The sequence below is a fragment of the Aspergillus affinis genome (assembly GCF_023601865.1).
Source record: "Aspergillus affinis strain CMG 70 chromosome Unknown NODE_10_length_487445_cov_86_957759, whole genome shotgun sequence".
Classification (NCBI taxonomy): domain Eukaryota; kingdom Fungi; phylum Ascomycota; class Eurotiomycetes; order Eurotiales; family Aspergillaceae; genus Aspergillus; species Aspergillus affinis.
Window position 1 is genome coordinate 348,529 of NW_026515791.1, and position 15,576 is coordinate 364,104.

A 15,576-nucleotide genomic window follows, 5' to 3' on the forward strand; every position below is an offset into this window, starting at 1 on the left:
CTTTCTGACCGTTTATTCGCAGATATTTGAGACCTGAGGCGCTTCTAAGGCCTCCCTAGTTTGATTTACTTTTATTTTCGACAGAAAAGAAGTACAGAAGACAGGCGCGGGACAATGTCCGGCTTTAGTTTCGGGTTTTCCGGCGACGACATCGATATCGATGACTCGGAGCTCAATGCCATTGACGAGGGCGACGCCTCTCTTCCTCAAGACAACCAGAATGAGCTTCCCCCTCTCGTGGAAGCTAGAAAGCACGACATGAAAGAATGGGTGAGTCCATTCCGTGTTTCTTCAGCCAGTTTAGAGAGTTTGTAATTTCAGAGTGCTTTCTTATCGGTCTGTCACGCAACTGGGCGAAGAAAAGAAGGAAATATTCTATTCTTTAGCTATACTATTTCAACCTGCTAGAGCCAGCATGTAACCATCATATAGGTCTCGACTCTTCCATCCCAAATATCATACAACCGGTTGGAATTGAACGGCTTGCCAAATCAGCCCCAAGGGAAAGCCCTCACGATTGCTCGCCGTGAGGTATTCGATATCCGCACGCAACTCATGGCAGAGGACACCGCCGACCATGAGAATGAGCAACTGATTGCTGGCCTTGAGAAAGGTGACATCAAGCCGCAGTTCTATGAAGGTGGTTTCAAGACGTGGGAATGTGCCCTGGATCTAGCGAAGTTAGTTATCAGTGACGATCGTCTATCCGCTACCGCTGGGGACTCATCAGAAGACCGCCATATCATAGAGGTGAGTATCTCTGTCCTGACGATCATGGATTCTCTGTAAGCTGATGAATGAATTCTAGCTGGGTGCTGGAACTGCTGTGCCGTCCTTGGCCCTGTTTGCGCAGCTGCTTTGCGATTCCAAACCCTCGGACTCCCAACGACAATGGCATTTTACATTCGCAGATTACAACTCTGCGGTTCTTCGTCTGGTCACATTGCCGAACCTGCTCTTGACATGGAATCACATCGTCAGATCTCAGGGTCCCTCGTTGGTCGAGACCTCCGAAGACAACCAACCAGAGGAAGAGGAAGAACTGGACATCACGCCAGAGCTCATCGAAAGCTTCCAAAATTACCTGGCTGGCCGAGGCATTACGATTGAGTTTATCTCTGGCGCATGGTCCCCTGCCTTTGTTGACCTTGTTCTGTCTTCCCCCGGGAAGGCGAACAGTAGAGCCTTGATACTTGCCAGCGAGACAATTTACTCGCCGGCGTCGTTGGGCGCTTTCTCGGAGACCCTACTGGCGTTGCTGCGTGCTGTCGAAAGCAACAAACAAAGTAGAGCATTGATAGCGGCCAAGAAGGTCTATTTTGGGGTCGGCGGTGGTGTGGACGAGTTTTTGGAAGTGCTGAAGAGTGTTGGCGGAGGCGAAATGGAAGTGACGGAGCAGCTGAACATTAAATCCGAGGGAGTTGGGCGGGTGGTCTTGGAAATCGCAACTGGAAGCTCCCAATAGCACGAGGAATGGGAACAGCCTTGTTTCAGCGATGACAAATGAGGGAGTCTGGAAGCTCCTCTTTTCCCTCAAGCCTGGCATGCATGGAGGGGAGATACAAGTGACATAGTCAACGAAAAAATAAACCTTTAAGACTGCCCTGATATATGTACAAGTCACTGCTTCACGCGCAAACCAAAAAAAAAAAAAAAAAAAAAAAAAAAAAAAAACCGAATAGATTTTATCTAGTCATATAGAGACACAACCTTTCCGTCCTGCATCCGGGCAACGCGAGAGTCCTCCTTCTCCTTGTTTTCACGCTCGTAATGAGCGACCACATGGCTCAGGTCCACCACCGAGCCAGCAGAGACGTTGTAAGGGGGGGCGGAGTTGAAGCAAACCCTGTTATGAGAGAAGATTGGTGGTTAGTCCGTATGCTTTTGACCATAGAAGACAATCGAGCAAAGGCGACGTACTCAGGCTGTTTCAATTCGTACGCGGCTCTAGGGCCCTGACTATGGAACAAATGGCGGTCATGGGCGGCCTTCTCCATAGCTGCAGTGTGGACGGCATTTCTCTGCTCAAAGAGCTTCTCCGAAGGGGTCCACTTCTCAATGAAGCTGGAGATCGACGACTGCGAGCCAGACTCCTGGGTAGACTTGCTCAGGCGGTAGAGGACGTAGCTAGAGGCGAAGGCGCCTAGGGTGACATAGAAACTGCGCTGTGCAGTGCATCCACGTCAAGATTAGCACCCGATAAGTTGGGAGATCAGGAGATTGGCATCATGGATTGGTGAGGTTGAGGTCCAATTGGAAGGGGGAAGGGGATCGAAGACGTACGCCGAAGCTTTCATTCACAGGTTCGGCATGGTGAGCAGGGTGAGCGGCGTGGGAGCCAAATCGTCGAGGGGGCTGATTCCGCAACAGCAGCCGCGCCGAAGCGACCGATCGCCTGGAGAGAAACATAGTGTGGAGGGAGACAATTGGGCGGCACCGAACAGATTCGAGATCCCGTCGGGTTTGGCGAGGTTGAATGGAGGCTCGCGGGCGGTTCGAGGCGGAGAGCACGTGACTGGACCGAAGGGGCTTAGGGCAGCGACGTGGTCTTGGCACCCGTTCTTCCTACGGAGTAACTCTTGCTCTTGTTCTCTCCCCGTACCCTTGGATCGTTCATGACAGCCCAATCGCTGCCGGTGTCTCCCCATCTGAAACGACCCCCCCGGGGCAAGGATTGCGGAAAAGATTCCTCTTCGATCGGAGGTTGGGATGGAACGCCGTGCATGGACCGACGCTGTTGCCTCGGCGGGTCGCTGCGTTGTCTCCTCAATCATGGCCCTCCTACACCGCACTTGAATTGGTGCTGATGCATGACCAACTGCCTCATTTTAAGCTGGCGCTCTCCACCGTCCCCCATTCGCTCACTGCCAATTGGGCTCCCTCGTCTGCCCATTCATGCAGGCTGTTGAACGTCTGGATATCGAGGGCGACATGTCAGCGATCTGTATTTAGCGTCAACTGACCCCACATCTCCTGTCTCCTCGCCTTTTTGGCTAGGACGCCGTCTAGTGAACATGCGGTACGCAGCGCATAACAGGGCTATCAATTGTTTCCCTCCCTTCCCCCCCCCCCCCCTGATTTGCCCCTCCTGTATGTTCGCGTGTCATGATTTACCCGTTATCCTGCTACCTTCAAACAAAGTCGTTGATGCCCAATGCTTACTAGATCGGAACCTCATTGGGCCTTGCCTGGTTGGGGATCCAAACATTTTGATCCACACTAATTTTCCCTTGACGCGCCAAACTGGGAGTATTCTTGCTTCCGGCCTAGTTGTGAGTCCATTCGCAATGGGTATCAATTCTTTCTCTCCTACGGATCGGACCGCTCTCCGCCTCACCAGCCCCGAGGGGGCTGGATGTAGTGCTTTCCTGACGCGCCGGCTTCTTTTTTTGGGCGTTTATGTGACATAGGCTGCTAGCTGGGCATCTCTTCGCCTCCGCCTTCAGTTCCTTATTTAATCTTATTCTTCAAAATTCAAGTATTTGAATGTCTACCAGTTGATATCAATCCTATCTTTCCGAACTTGTCTGCTTGCTTAAAAACAAGTATTTGACAGCGGGTGTGGTGTCTTCGTGTATTCTTGCTATTTGCGCCCACTCGCGGACTTCCCTGCTCCCTCTTTCTTCTGATCTTGTATTCTCCTGTGTGGCACACCACCTCTCCTTTTCTTTTCTTTTCTTTTTTTAATTCCTGCCCAGTCGTGTGATTGAAGGCCTTACTCGCTTCTAGATCCGTCATAGTCGGGCCTTTACTGTCTGTGTCCATATCAGTTCGGAATATATCTTCTGAATCCGCTGAGGGCGCTTGCAAATGTACCGCCGTGAATCAATTATCTTGATCCAATCGAGTTGCTGCTGACGGAATATCTAGCCCACTGGAAACACGTCTTCTGCCATTCATTTAACTTGGGCACGCATCACCTTTCCTCATCATGGCCCCATCAGGCAAGAAGGGTAAGGGCAAGGCCGGTGGTAACAAGAAGAATAAGAAGGGAAAGAACCAAGAGACGTCAGAAACCCCTGCGTCTCAACCTGAGCTTCCTGTTGAACAAGAGGAACGGCAAGAGCAACAAGAAGAGCAACAAGAAGACCAACTAGGTCAACAACAATCAGAGGTTGAAACGGAGGCCACCTCTCCACTAGCAGAAGCAGAACACATCTCTGACACTCTTCCGGAATCTGCACCGGAGCCAGAGCCTGTGTCAGAGTCGGTGTCCACGCAAGACCCAGAACTGGAGCAACCACAACCTACGGTCGAGGAAAACTCGACCTCACTTGAAACTGAGAAACCCTCCGAGTCTCCAATCAGCCCCAACGATGGTGATGGTTTCGCCCAACCCGCAACAAGCCCCGATCCGTTCAGTCAAGAGCCAAGCGTAAACGATGTGCAGAAAGATTCCCTTGAAGCTCCCGCGGATTCGAACTGGGAGGAATTAGAACCATCCGAGCCATCTGCTGATAAGGTCGAAGCGAATCAGGAGCACAACGACAACTTTGATGGACAAAGTGGCACTGCAGAACCCACCGAGACACCAGTCACTGCTCCGCAGAGTCCGGTGTGGCCCTCGGCACCGAAGTCACCGTCGTTGACAGAAGCTCAAAACATTGCGGTCTCCCCTCACACGAACGTTGAACCTCTGGAAACCGATTCACACGGTTTCGCTCCGTCTAACCCGTTCTTCGAACCTCCTGCCACCTCACCCGTACACCAATCCACCCCACTTGCTTCTAAACCCGCCTCACCCGAACCACCGTTTGCTACACCTACATCTCCAACATTCAAGTCTACTGAGCCCGAGCCCGAGCCCGAACCTCAAGTTGCATCATCTCCCCCAGAGACCGCTTCACCGACCTTCAAGGCCGCCTCTCCTGAACCACGAACCGCCTCTACACCGCGCGCTATTTCGCCCGTGCAGCAAATAGGTTCGCCAGTTTTGAAACCCGCTGAGCCCGAGTCTCAAGTTGCTTCACTTCCACAGGAGGCTACATCGCCGGCCTTGAAGCCTGTCCAGTCTGTCGATTCAGAGCCTCAGCTTGCTTCGCCTCCGCTGGAAATTGATACGAAGCAGTATAAGCCTGCCTCGCCCGAGCTTCAGACCGTGCCAACAGCTCAGACAGGATTGCCCGCATCTCGACCTGCATCCAGACCTGCGTCTCGCACTACCTCTCGTGCTGCATCCCGGCCTTACTCGCGATCCGTCTCACCGCTGCAACAGGCTGTCTCGTACCCCCCACCGGAAGCTTTACCCATGGAGCAGCCTGCCCCAATGATGGCAGACGTTGCCTACCCGATGGAGCAAGAACCCTCCCCGCCGCAGGAATACTCCTCCCCCTATCATCCAGCCGCTATGTCGCAAGCGGCTTCACCCTTCCAAAAGACCATCTCCCCGACAATGAAGCACAGCTCCCCAGTGCAGAACATCTCTTCTCCCAAAATCAGCAGTCCGCTTGCGCGTGCCGCCTACATGTCTCCGGTGATGTCTCCCCATGGCACACCGCCCGCTCCGCCTCCCCCGGTCCCCAGTGCACCTCCTTCGGTTGCACCTAGCTTTGCCTCGGCGTACCACTCTCCGATCATGACCTCTGCTGGGTACATGCCACAGTATGCCTATTACCCGCCTCATACCCAGCCCACTCCTCGAGGATCTATGGATCCCAACTCGGCCACGTCTTTCCAGGCCTTGCGCGATTTGGGATTCTCCAACGGAAATGGAGTCAATCCCAAGGGAGCCATGTCGCCTCCCGAGCACCACGACGAGCCAATTGAACTACTGCAAAGGATCCAGGACGCCATTCCAGACATCAACCGACTTCTCGGCAGCTACAAGAACACTAAGGGCAAACTGCAAGCCCGCGAGGTGGAGTTCAAGCAAATGGCAACTCAGCACGAGCAAGCATTGATGCACAAGGATTTCTACATCGAGGCGCTGCAAAACCAGATGAGAAAGACGGCGAATGAGAGCGCGGAAGAATCCAGTCGCCTGAAGAACACTATCAATGAGCTCCGCATGGAATTAGGAAACCTCGAGGAGAAGCGCAAGGATCTTGAGGAAAGATTTGAAGATTCCGAGAAGGCCAATGAAGAGCTGTCGCAGTCGAATACCGATCTGGAAGGGCAGGTCAAGATGTTGAATGCCGACATGCAGGAAGCGCAAGAAACCCACGAAAAGGAACTGGAGAAGCGCAAAGAAGAGCAGGCCGAAGCGTTGGCGACGCAGAAACAAGAGCTCACGGAACTGTTCGAGGAAATCAAGGCCGAAGACGAGAGAACTGCGGCGGAGGCCTTGGCGATCCGCGAAAAGGAATTGCTTGACCAACAGGACGCAATGAAGGCGGAGTATGAGCAGGAGAAGCAGCAAATGCAGGAATCCTACGACACTCTGCAATCGGAATATGACACCAAGGTGACCGAGTTGGAGTCGACCAGGACCGACTTGGAGAACAAGCAACAGGAACTGGAAAGGACTCGAGAGCAACACGCCAAAGAAATCGAGGACCTCCAAGCCACTCATGCCGACGAATTGAAATCTCTTACGAACAGCCACAACGAGAAGGTCGCTGAGATGGAGAGCCAGTTCAGTGAAAAAGAGCAACAATGGGCCGACGAGAAGGCCGATATGGAAAAACAGTACTCAGACAAGTGTGAGGAACTTGCCAACTGTGAGCACGAGAACAAGAAATTGGAGGAGGCCGGCGTCGTCAAGGAGAAGCAGCTCCAGCTTGCCGTGGAAGGCATGCGCACCACTATTGACAACCTGGACAATGACTGTGACCGGTTGAGGAAAACCTTGACCAGCCTTGGGGAAGCTACCGACCTCAAGAGCGCGAAGGCCGATTCATTCTTGTAAGTGATCAAATGCATTCAAAATGTGTTTTAGTACCCAAATTTCTTTGCATGTTTCTTTTCTTATCTCTCTTGTGATGTCTCGTCTCTTTCCTCTTCTCTTCGCTTTTGACCATGATGTGAACGAGAGCTATGACTCTCAAAAAATCCCACTCCTTAATTCCTTTCCTTTGTCTTGAATTTCATCGCTACATTCATTCATTTTGGGTTTCTCTTCTTTTGGTCTCAGTTTTTTTTCTCTCTCTTTCTCTTGTTTATCCTTTTCCTTTCCTTTTCTTCGTTCTATATTGTCTCTTGCATGCCCTTGCGCTGTCATTTCTAATAGAATTTATGATGATCATGATGTCAATGACGATATGTCGGTAACGTTATAAATGTACCTGCTCTGATACGTATTCAAAATCTAGTTTGGACTGCTTCGGCCAGCTTTCTCGTCTTATCGTCTCCTTGTCCAAGGAGCACTTTGCGTACCTTCCAATTGATCCTCCCAAGGACATTCTCTCTAAGATTCCATCAGAACTGCCATCGTTCCTTGATAATACTCCGGCATCGCGCGAGTTGCGAGCTGCGTACGTGCAGCACGTCGTCTCGAAGACTTTGACCTACCGCATCTTCCACCCGTTCCTGTTCACGTTGGGTCGAAGATACGACAAAGCAGACACCTTCTTCCAGCTTCTCTCTATGGATATTCGCCGCAAGTCCGTGAGGCGCGAGGCATTCTGGCGGCAGCAGACCCTGAAGGCTGCGTATACGACCTCAGATGCCAAGCAATCGATCAACGTCGTGGCCGCTGTGATTGTCGACGAGATCACTAACCACTTGAAGCATTTCGCTGATCCGCGTCACTTGGATACGCTCGTTCTTGACGTACGGAAGATCGTGAAGCTGGCCGCGGAGACGTGGCGACTTGCTCGAGTCGAGCGGGAGCTCATCCTCGCATCGCTCCCGGCCCCCGATGCGGACGGAGTTTCTAACGACGACTGGGAGGAGTACGGAACGGCTAAGGAAGGGACCTTGAGCTCCAAGAACGACCCCACTCGCCATGTCATTCTCCGTACTTTCCCGCGACTTATGCGAGAGGCAGCCCACGAAGACTTCGCCGAAGACCAAGAACGAGCCAGCCCGTGCACCTACTCCCGAGGCGGCATTCTCTACTCTGACTCTCCCGTCGTGATGGCCCGACTGCAAGAACTGGCAAAGAAGTCCGCAGATGCAAATGGGGACAGTGATTACGTTCGAGTTTGAGACCGTGCCTCTCAGTAGAACTCTTGCGACCCACAAGCAAGAGCTTTGATGTACCAAGCACTTATATGTGTATCTGTTTACATACGTACGAGGCTGTTTACACTTAATCGCCTTGTCATCCACTCATTTGGGTTTTCTTTGTTGAAAGCGTCTTGACGTGTATTTTCTTCGGCCCCCTCGCACCTGTTATTTTCCCTGTTATACTGTTTCTCTTCATTTCTTCCTTTCTTTTGTTCTCTCTTCCCCTTTTTTCTCTTCCTCCTGTATTTTCTAGAACCCTGTCTTTTAGGGTCCATGTATGCTCTGATCTTGCACTTTCAGCGACATGATTGACGAACATGTATAATTTGCGATGGGGTTTTTCCTTTCCTTTTCTTTTTTTCCAGCGAGGGGTTGCGTTACGAATTTCTGTGTTAATCTTCCCTACCCCAGCCCCATCATACAATAACGGATAATTTTTTTTTAATAACATGTCAGCGAAGTTTATGATTCCTGTCCCTAGACATCTAAAATGACGAGAGCATATGAAGAGATCATTGATGCATTGGTGGGTTCTTGGCGACGATCGTTCTGGTTGACACAGCCACGGCTCATGATGTAAGGCCTCCCGAAGGCGAGTACCGTAGGCGCTCAAAGCTTGTTCCGACAGCTACGAGACAACGATCAACCTGGGAAGAAAAGGCCAAGTTCCACCGGGGAAGCACAGCCCCAGACAGGGCTGACCGGACCCAGCTTGGACTTTGGAGATGGAAGGTGGCTGTGGCCGCCCAAGCCCGCAACCCCGGCAAATGAAGGACCATGCAACGTGCATACAAAGGGATGACATTCTCATGTCGGTAAATAGCTTTACCCGGATCAATCAGAATGCATGCATGGGTGCATGGATGTAGAGGCCTATGTTGTGCCTAATTATAGAGCGGGAATGAGAGGCAGAGGGAGAGGGAGAGAGGAGGGAGGAAGAGAAAGATTCTCGGACACCGCCTCAGAAGGTATCTTCTTCGTGGGGAGAGGTTAGGGATCGACAACGTCGCATCGCACCAGGGTTTTTGTTTGACAGTGGGTGTATTCTCCGAATCGTCAGGCCTTAAGGCTATTTACTAGACCGAATTGCGTTAATCCGTCGTCTTTGAAAGTAAGTAATACCAGAGAATAATCGAATCTTACGCCCTCTTGGGGTCCCGAGATGAGGACTCCAGAGAATTAACGTGTCTTTACCTGTTCCTGAACATCTACTCCGTACTCCGTAGTAGGCACAGCTCGAGGAATTGGTCCACGGGAGATTTAGTCACGGTTCCTCCGTGGAGGGAGTGGTACACCGTATGGCCAACCGTGGTCCCTGAAAGCGAACTGCAGCTTATTCGAGCAGCAAAGATGAAACTCGTGACGGGAAACAGAAACGCGACGAGCCAAAAATAAACCGGATGAAAAGGCGACTAAAGAGCGACTAAGTTGGCAACCGGCCCAATGCGACGCGCCCAACGTGCGACGGTGGATTCACCCGGCCCCCATCGATGCGCCCACTGAGAATAATCCTTCATCATAATAATGTAAGGGATTCATTCATTCCGAATTGTCTAGGATTCTCTGGCGACTGCTGAGGAGAGTAACGAACAACGTTGTAGATTGGGGGAGATTCTTGGGGTATCGGATTAGTTACCGGATGTTGACATTGACGAGATCGAGGAGGATGCAGCGATTGAAGAGATAGGGAGACCGATAGGTATCAAGGGAAAGAAGAGACAAGAAAGCCAATATTAATTATCTATAGAATTAATTGGAAAGACGGTTGACGGTGGAATGATGCGATCCGGAGGTTTGGCCCTTTCCAGTTTTCCCACGTCTCTCCTCGACCCTCGATCCTCGTCCCTTTCTCTCTCTCTCTCCTCTCCGAGTCTCCGTCGCGCTTTCCTTCTCCGTCATCTTCAGCCGCAAGGCGTCTTCGCCCTCAAACCGCATCATTTCGCCCTTCCCTCTTATTTCTTCCCCTCCTTCCTTTCCCGCTTCCTGTCAGCTTCCTCTCTCCCCTCTATTCCTCCCTCTTGTGCTGTCCTCTTCGCCTCTCTCTTCCCCTATAGCTCTTCTTTCTTTCTGTTAGAACAAGAGAGAAGAGAAACTCCGCACTCAAGACTTATTCGTCCGGGCGGAGCCTCATCTCTCCCCCTCCCCCCTTTCCACTTTTTTGGCATTCGGCCCTACCAGGCACTTTTGGACTTGAGATCGCATTTCCTCTCTTTTACCCTTTGCTCCACTTGAATTCTTCTTATTAACCAACCGAGCATTTGACCACTGTGTCTACCATTTCACTCGTCTCCCTGATCGTTCTTATTCTTCCTTCCATCTCCCCCCACGTTCCTCCCCTTCAACTTAATCTCCGCCGTCCCCATATCGCTGGCGCCTACATACGTCATGTCGGAGAATTGACGCCTAGGAAAGTGTCACTATCAATGTCGTTTCTTAGATGACCGGTTGGCTCTCTTTGATTCTGCGACTCTGTATTATCTCTCATTCCATGCGCCCCGGTTTCCCTAGACATGTGTGCACGGTGTCTTCTACCATAATTTGAATGTGTTTGACTGTCCATCTCCTCGTCCACAATTTCTCCGCTCCGGTCTTGCTCTTGGATTTGGATCTTCCTTCCGCCCTGGTGGGAGCAACATTCAAAGAAAAACGCCGCCGACCTAGATTTCCATCCAGCCGGAAAAGACCCCGCCGCCTGGCTTCTCGCAACCATGTCGACCTTATCTCCTCAATTTATCCGAGATGATTCCCCCGCTAATATGATGTTACATGACGCGAATCTATCCGATCCTTATCTGTCCGCCACTTTGGACCCGGAGGAAGCCTCCTTCAAGTCCTCGGCCATTAGATTTACTCCGACGAACGGTGATGAACACGCCTCGTCCCCAATGGAGCTCCATGGGAATGGTGACTACGACCAGGAGGCCCACCACCCCGCCTCTTATTCTGATTTCCTGAGCCCCGTGGATGATTTCTCTAGTGATTTGAGTGCGCACACTTCTCCAAGCGCGGCCTATCTCCCCGTTGGCTTCAATGCGGATCTGCCACCCGACTCCCATCGCTGGCAGCAAGAAATGCACTCGGCCGTCCCGGACACCAGCGAGTTGACCTCCCCACAAAGGACCAAGCATCCATCCCAGCTACTGACTCCCAATCTCACGAACAACCCCACTCCCTCTCCGGACATGTCGATTACGAAAAAGTCAAATCACTTTGACACCGGACCCAACCCTCCCCAGACGCTCTGGCTGAATACCAGTTCGGCAATGGACAGCCTGAGTGTCCATGACGCCCCCGATTCGGCTCGAGCGCGGAGCCCCATAGTAAAGGTAGAAAGCTATTCCCGAGGGGACTCGCCCGTTCGGGATTCTTTCTTTGCGCGGCGACGACCTAGCCAGTCGTCCACGCATCTGTCCCCGAACAACGGATGCAGCGATTCGGAGGATGAAGACTTGGAGGTCAATCACAGCTACAACTTTGCCCCTTCCGTTTCGCGGACATACGATGGATCGTGGGTACCTAATACAACTACCGGCCAAGCCGGTGTCGATCCCATTTCGAGAGACGACACGTACGTCCCGAGTCCCAATCAGATGGACATGAAGCGCCAGCTGGACGAAAAAAATGCCGATATTCGGTCCTGGTCAGCGTCTGTAAGCGTTGCTAATAGTGAGGCGGGAGACGACGCTCCCACACATCGCGGCCGTCGAGTCCTCACAGGCACCAGGCGCCGAGCCAAAAGTGCCGGTGACCCGTCGTCCCAACAAGACTACTTCAATATGAAATCGGTAACTCTTCCAGGACCGGGGATTCTCATCCATGAGATCAGCGATGACGAGTATAGCGAATACGAGTCAATGATCGAGGGAAGCGGCTCTGACTCACCCGCAGTACCTGTGGACGAGTCGAGATGGGTTGAAGAGGATCTAGAGAGCCCGTCAATTCTCGAGCAGCAGCTGTCACAGGATGAAGAGCCGTCTGCTTATCAGTTCTTAGGAGCCCCTCCATGGCGGGACGCCTCGCACGATTCCACACCTCGAAAGATTCGCTTACAACCCCAGAGCTCCACTGCAGCGATCGTGGAGTTTCAACGGCGGGCTCGGGATATTGACACAGCCTCGCGCTCGGCAACCTGGGGCACGCGGCCCTTGAGCGAGGCTGAGGTTAATAGTATCGTAGGCGCCGGGGGCTCGTTTGAAAACTTGTCGATCGATGGTGAGAACAAGAAACATCAGCGACGAAGTAGCCTTCGCAAGCTTTTGCAACGCAAGCCGTCCAATACTCTCAAACGGCATCTGTCGGACCTCTCACTGGCGCTCCCCAGCCCCGACCGCGCCAGTAAAGGTGACGAACATAAAAGCCCTCAAAGAAAGGATAGTTTCCCACATCGGAAACTGAGCCTTGGGCGTTCTCGGTCGCCCAGCCTCAGCACTGGAGGTGCCGTTATCGCTATAGCGGGCCAGATGGCTGCTATCGGGGGCAAGGACTCCATGCGGGTGGCATCGCCCAGCTCGACACATAACCCCTGGTCCTCTCTGAAAGCTCGGGGAAGAAGCAGGAGTGAAATTCCTAGAGCATCGGTCCCGGGGTTGATTGATTTGATGACCAGCCATGGCGGTCCGCCGGTCGCTAATATTGCATACTCGCCCCATCCCGGCAGCCGTGGTGTATCGCAGTCCCGACCGGCGCAGGAACCGGCGGATGATGACGATGATGACGATGACGCAGTGGATGAGAAGGCACTAGTGATGGAATTCCCTGTGCAAGCGCGTCTACCGGTGCCCACGCTGGATGGGTTTAGAACCCAAATCACGCAATTGAATCCTCGGCTTCCGCCGGCATTGATCGAGCGTTTTGCTAACGAGCAGCTTCGTCGATACAAGAAGCTGGTAGACAGCAAACTCAGTCACAGCCGTGCCATTCAACAGAACAGGTGCGCTGCAGGTAAATACTGCTTCGCCCAGGGTGGCGAGGCTACCCTCTTGGCCCCACGCACAAGTCCCCACGATCCAGACGCGGCGCACACTCAATTCCAAATTCCCGGGCATGCTGAGACCGACGAGGACCCCCAGTCCCTCGTGGAAGGGGCCGTCACTGCAGCTCAGTTCCCGTCCGGCGTGCCATTGCCCCCGGTTAAACGCCTGCCGGCTGAGTTCGAGTGTCCGGTGTGCTTCCAGGTGAAGAAGTTTCAGAAACCCTCGGATTGGACGAAACACGTCCATGAGGATGTGCAGCCGTTTACATGCACATTTCCCCATTGTACGGACCCTAAATCTTTCAAGAGGAAGGCTGACTGGGTCCGACACGAGAGCGAACGGCATCGAAAACTGGAGTGGTGGACCTGCACCGTCCCTGATTGTCACCACACATGTTATCGAAAAGACAATTTTGTGCAGCATCTGGTGCGGGAGCATAAGATGCCCGAGCCCAAGATCAAGAAGACCAAGACCAAGGGGAAAGGGGGCGCCGACGCCCAGGAAGAACAGAACCGCGAGCGGGAAATTGAACAGCTCTGGGACCTGGTGGAGAGATGCCGCCATGACACCCCAAAGTCGCCCAAGGAGGAGCCGTGTCGGTTCTGCGGCAACATTTGCAGCAGCTGGAAAAAGCTAACGGTGCATCTGGCCAAGCACATGGAGCAGATTGCGATGCCCGTCTTGGGGCTCGTCAACGAACGCGATCTCTCGCCTAACCCGGGCCTGATCCTAGCGGGCAAGACCGATCTGCCTAGCACCAACTTTGCTCCCAATCTCAGCGGGACCGGTGCCGACGCTTCGATGAATTTCACTCAGCCACAATTCTCTTCCGGGACAGAAAACGGAGGGCTGGCGGTTCCATTCCACCCTACCTACGTCCCCAACTTGACAAATGGATTCCTCTCCGCTGAACCGGAACCGATGGACGCGTACGAGGATGTGCCAACATACGGGGCGCCGTCGGTGGAACTGGCGCCAGGGGGGCCCATGGACCAGTCGCGATTCGTGTCCGCGCATCTGAATTCAGTGACATATCCTCCCCCGTTCAACGCGGGCCCGCGACCGCGAGCCCATTCTAACTTGAGTGTCTTGCCCGAATCATACCAGGTCTCCACATCTCCTACGGAGATGCACCCGACCTATAACCTCCAACAGGGACCGCCGTACATGTCATCTGCAGCGGCAAATGGCTATCCTAGTCAGGGCCCCTTGGTTCAGAACATGGTCTATGAACCTTGTGGGGGATATCCCACCCAGCTCTGACCTCCCCGCGGTTAATCTAGGGTTCTTTCTTGTACATGATACCCGAAGCACGGACTACGATCAACTTCTCAACGGCCCGTTTGAGTTTTCTTCATGTATCAGCCACATTAGGTGGCAGGCATGTTTCAGATTTTCCCTCTCTATTTTATTCTTAGTAACCTTTCCTTCTTTTGCGGGGATCCTGTCCCTTGGCCCCTTTTCTATATCAATTGATGTCATGTCTGATCTGTGCACCTCTACCATATACCCATGAATCATATCTCGCTATTATTTGGCCCGCAATGTCGCATCCTTTCAATATTTCGCACATCTTTTAGGATTTTCGTCCGTAGGAATATTTCTTGGTGTCCATGAGAGTGGGTCCCATCCCTTGATGTGTATGCAAATTCCTGCTGTGCGCTTCTCTATCCCAAATCCGCAAGACCGCGAGAGATTTCCAGCATCCAGCCCTCCCGCAATGAATAGACTGGGATGTGATTGGCAGATGGGGAAGATGCAGGCGACTAGTCGTAGACGGCGCACCTGTCAGGTTGGGACCAGGGGGGGAAACGCAGAAGAAATGAGACATCACATCGGCCGGATGTGCGAGTGCTGCCTTCCGGTTCCAGACTGGGTGGGACGTTCCGTAACGATTAATTCATTGATTGATGGAATGAAGGATGAATGGATGTATGGATGGATCCTATTTTCATTCCTAGGAGGCTGACAGGAGGGCCGGTGGACTCGGTGTCGACCATGGCTCGACGATCGACGCCCGGGATTAAGCCAAGATGACTGATTTCCCATCATATTGGCATGCAGGCGGCAATAATAATAATCACTCTCTGAGCCGGGCACTCGTACCCTTACAGGCACAGCCACGGGTCGTACGTAAGTTGATTCGAGGAGAGAGGCATGAATTCGCTCGGCCTGCAGGTCGCCAATCACATGGTCTTGCGCGCGGCCTCGACACCTTACGCCTTACGTCCGCCTGCGCCTGCGTCTCTCTCGCTCCCCTCGACTCTTCCCTCTCGTCGGTTTCTTCCGCCTTTTAGCGCTGACGAATGATTCCCTTGGCAGCTCTCTCCTAATCCGGTGGACTCCTCCATTCCTCTTGCGCTTTTTCTCCCTCCCTCTCTTTTAAACTATCGCATGGAATCCCGAAAGGGGGGAAAGGGAAGAGAGGAGCAGGGCTGCGGTTCTGCAGCCAACCCACATCGTCGGCCTGCGGGTGCCAGCGGGCGAGCAAATG

The 15,576-nt window shown here is 52.8% G+C and overlaps 4 protein-coding genes across 4 annotated transcripts; 3 read left to right on the forward strand and 1 right to left on the reverse strand.

The window, feature by feature from the left end:
* Positions 1-114: 114 nt before the first annotated feature.
* Positions 115-1,465, forward strand: KD926_000512 (protein-histidine N-methyltransferase; the record flags this gene model as incomplete). Its single annotated transcript, XM_053096423.1, has 3 exons — positions 115-270; positions 433-750; positions 809-1,465. The coding sequence occupies 3 exons, from the start codon at positions 115-117 to the stop codon at positions 1,463-1,465; spliced, it is 1,131 nt and encodes a 376-aa protein (XP_052959582.1).
* Positions 1,466-1,689: 224 nt separating this feature from the next.
* On the reverse strand, positions 1,690-2,409 carry KD926_000513 (putative NADH-ubiquinone oxidoreductase 178 kDa subunit; the record flags this gene model as incomplete). Its single annotated transcript, XM_053096424.1, has 3 exons — positions 1,690-1,846; positions 1,921-2,165; positions 2,284-2,409. 3 exons carry the CDS (start codon positions 2,407-2,409, stop codon positions 1,690-1,692), a joined length of 528 nt encoding a protein of 175 aa, XP_052959583.1.
* Positions 2,410-3,931: 1,522 nt separating this feature from the next.
* KD926_000514 (uncharacterized protein) lies at positions 3,932-8,088 on the forward strand (the record flags this gene model as incomplete). Its single annotated transcript, XM_053096425.1, has 2 exons — positions 3,932-6,843; positions 7,251-8,088. 2 exons carry the CDS (start codon positions 3,932-3,934, stop codon positions 8,086-8,088), a joined length of 3,750 nt encoding a protein of 1,249 aa, XP_052959584.1.
* A 2,729-nt stretch (positions 8,089-10,817) lies between these two features.
* KD926_000515 (putative C2H2 finger domain protein) lies at positions 10,818-14,345 on the forward strand (the record flags this gene model as incomplete). The annotated part of the gene is made up of 1 exon (XM_053096426.1): positions 10,818-14,345. One exon carries the CDS (start codon positions 10,818-10,820, stop codon positions 14,343-14,345), a length of 3,528 nt encoding a protein of 1,175 aa, XP_052959585.1.
* Positions 14,346-15,576: the final 1,231 nt, after the last annotated feature.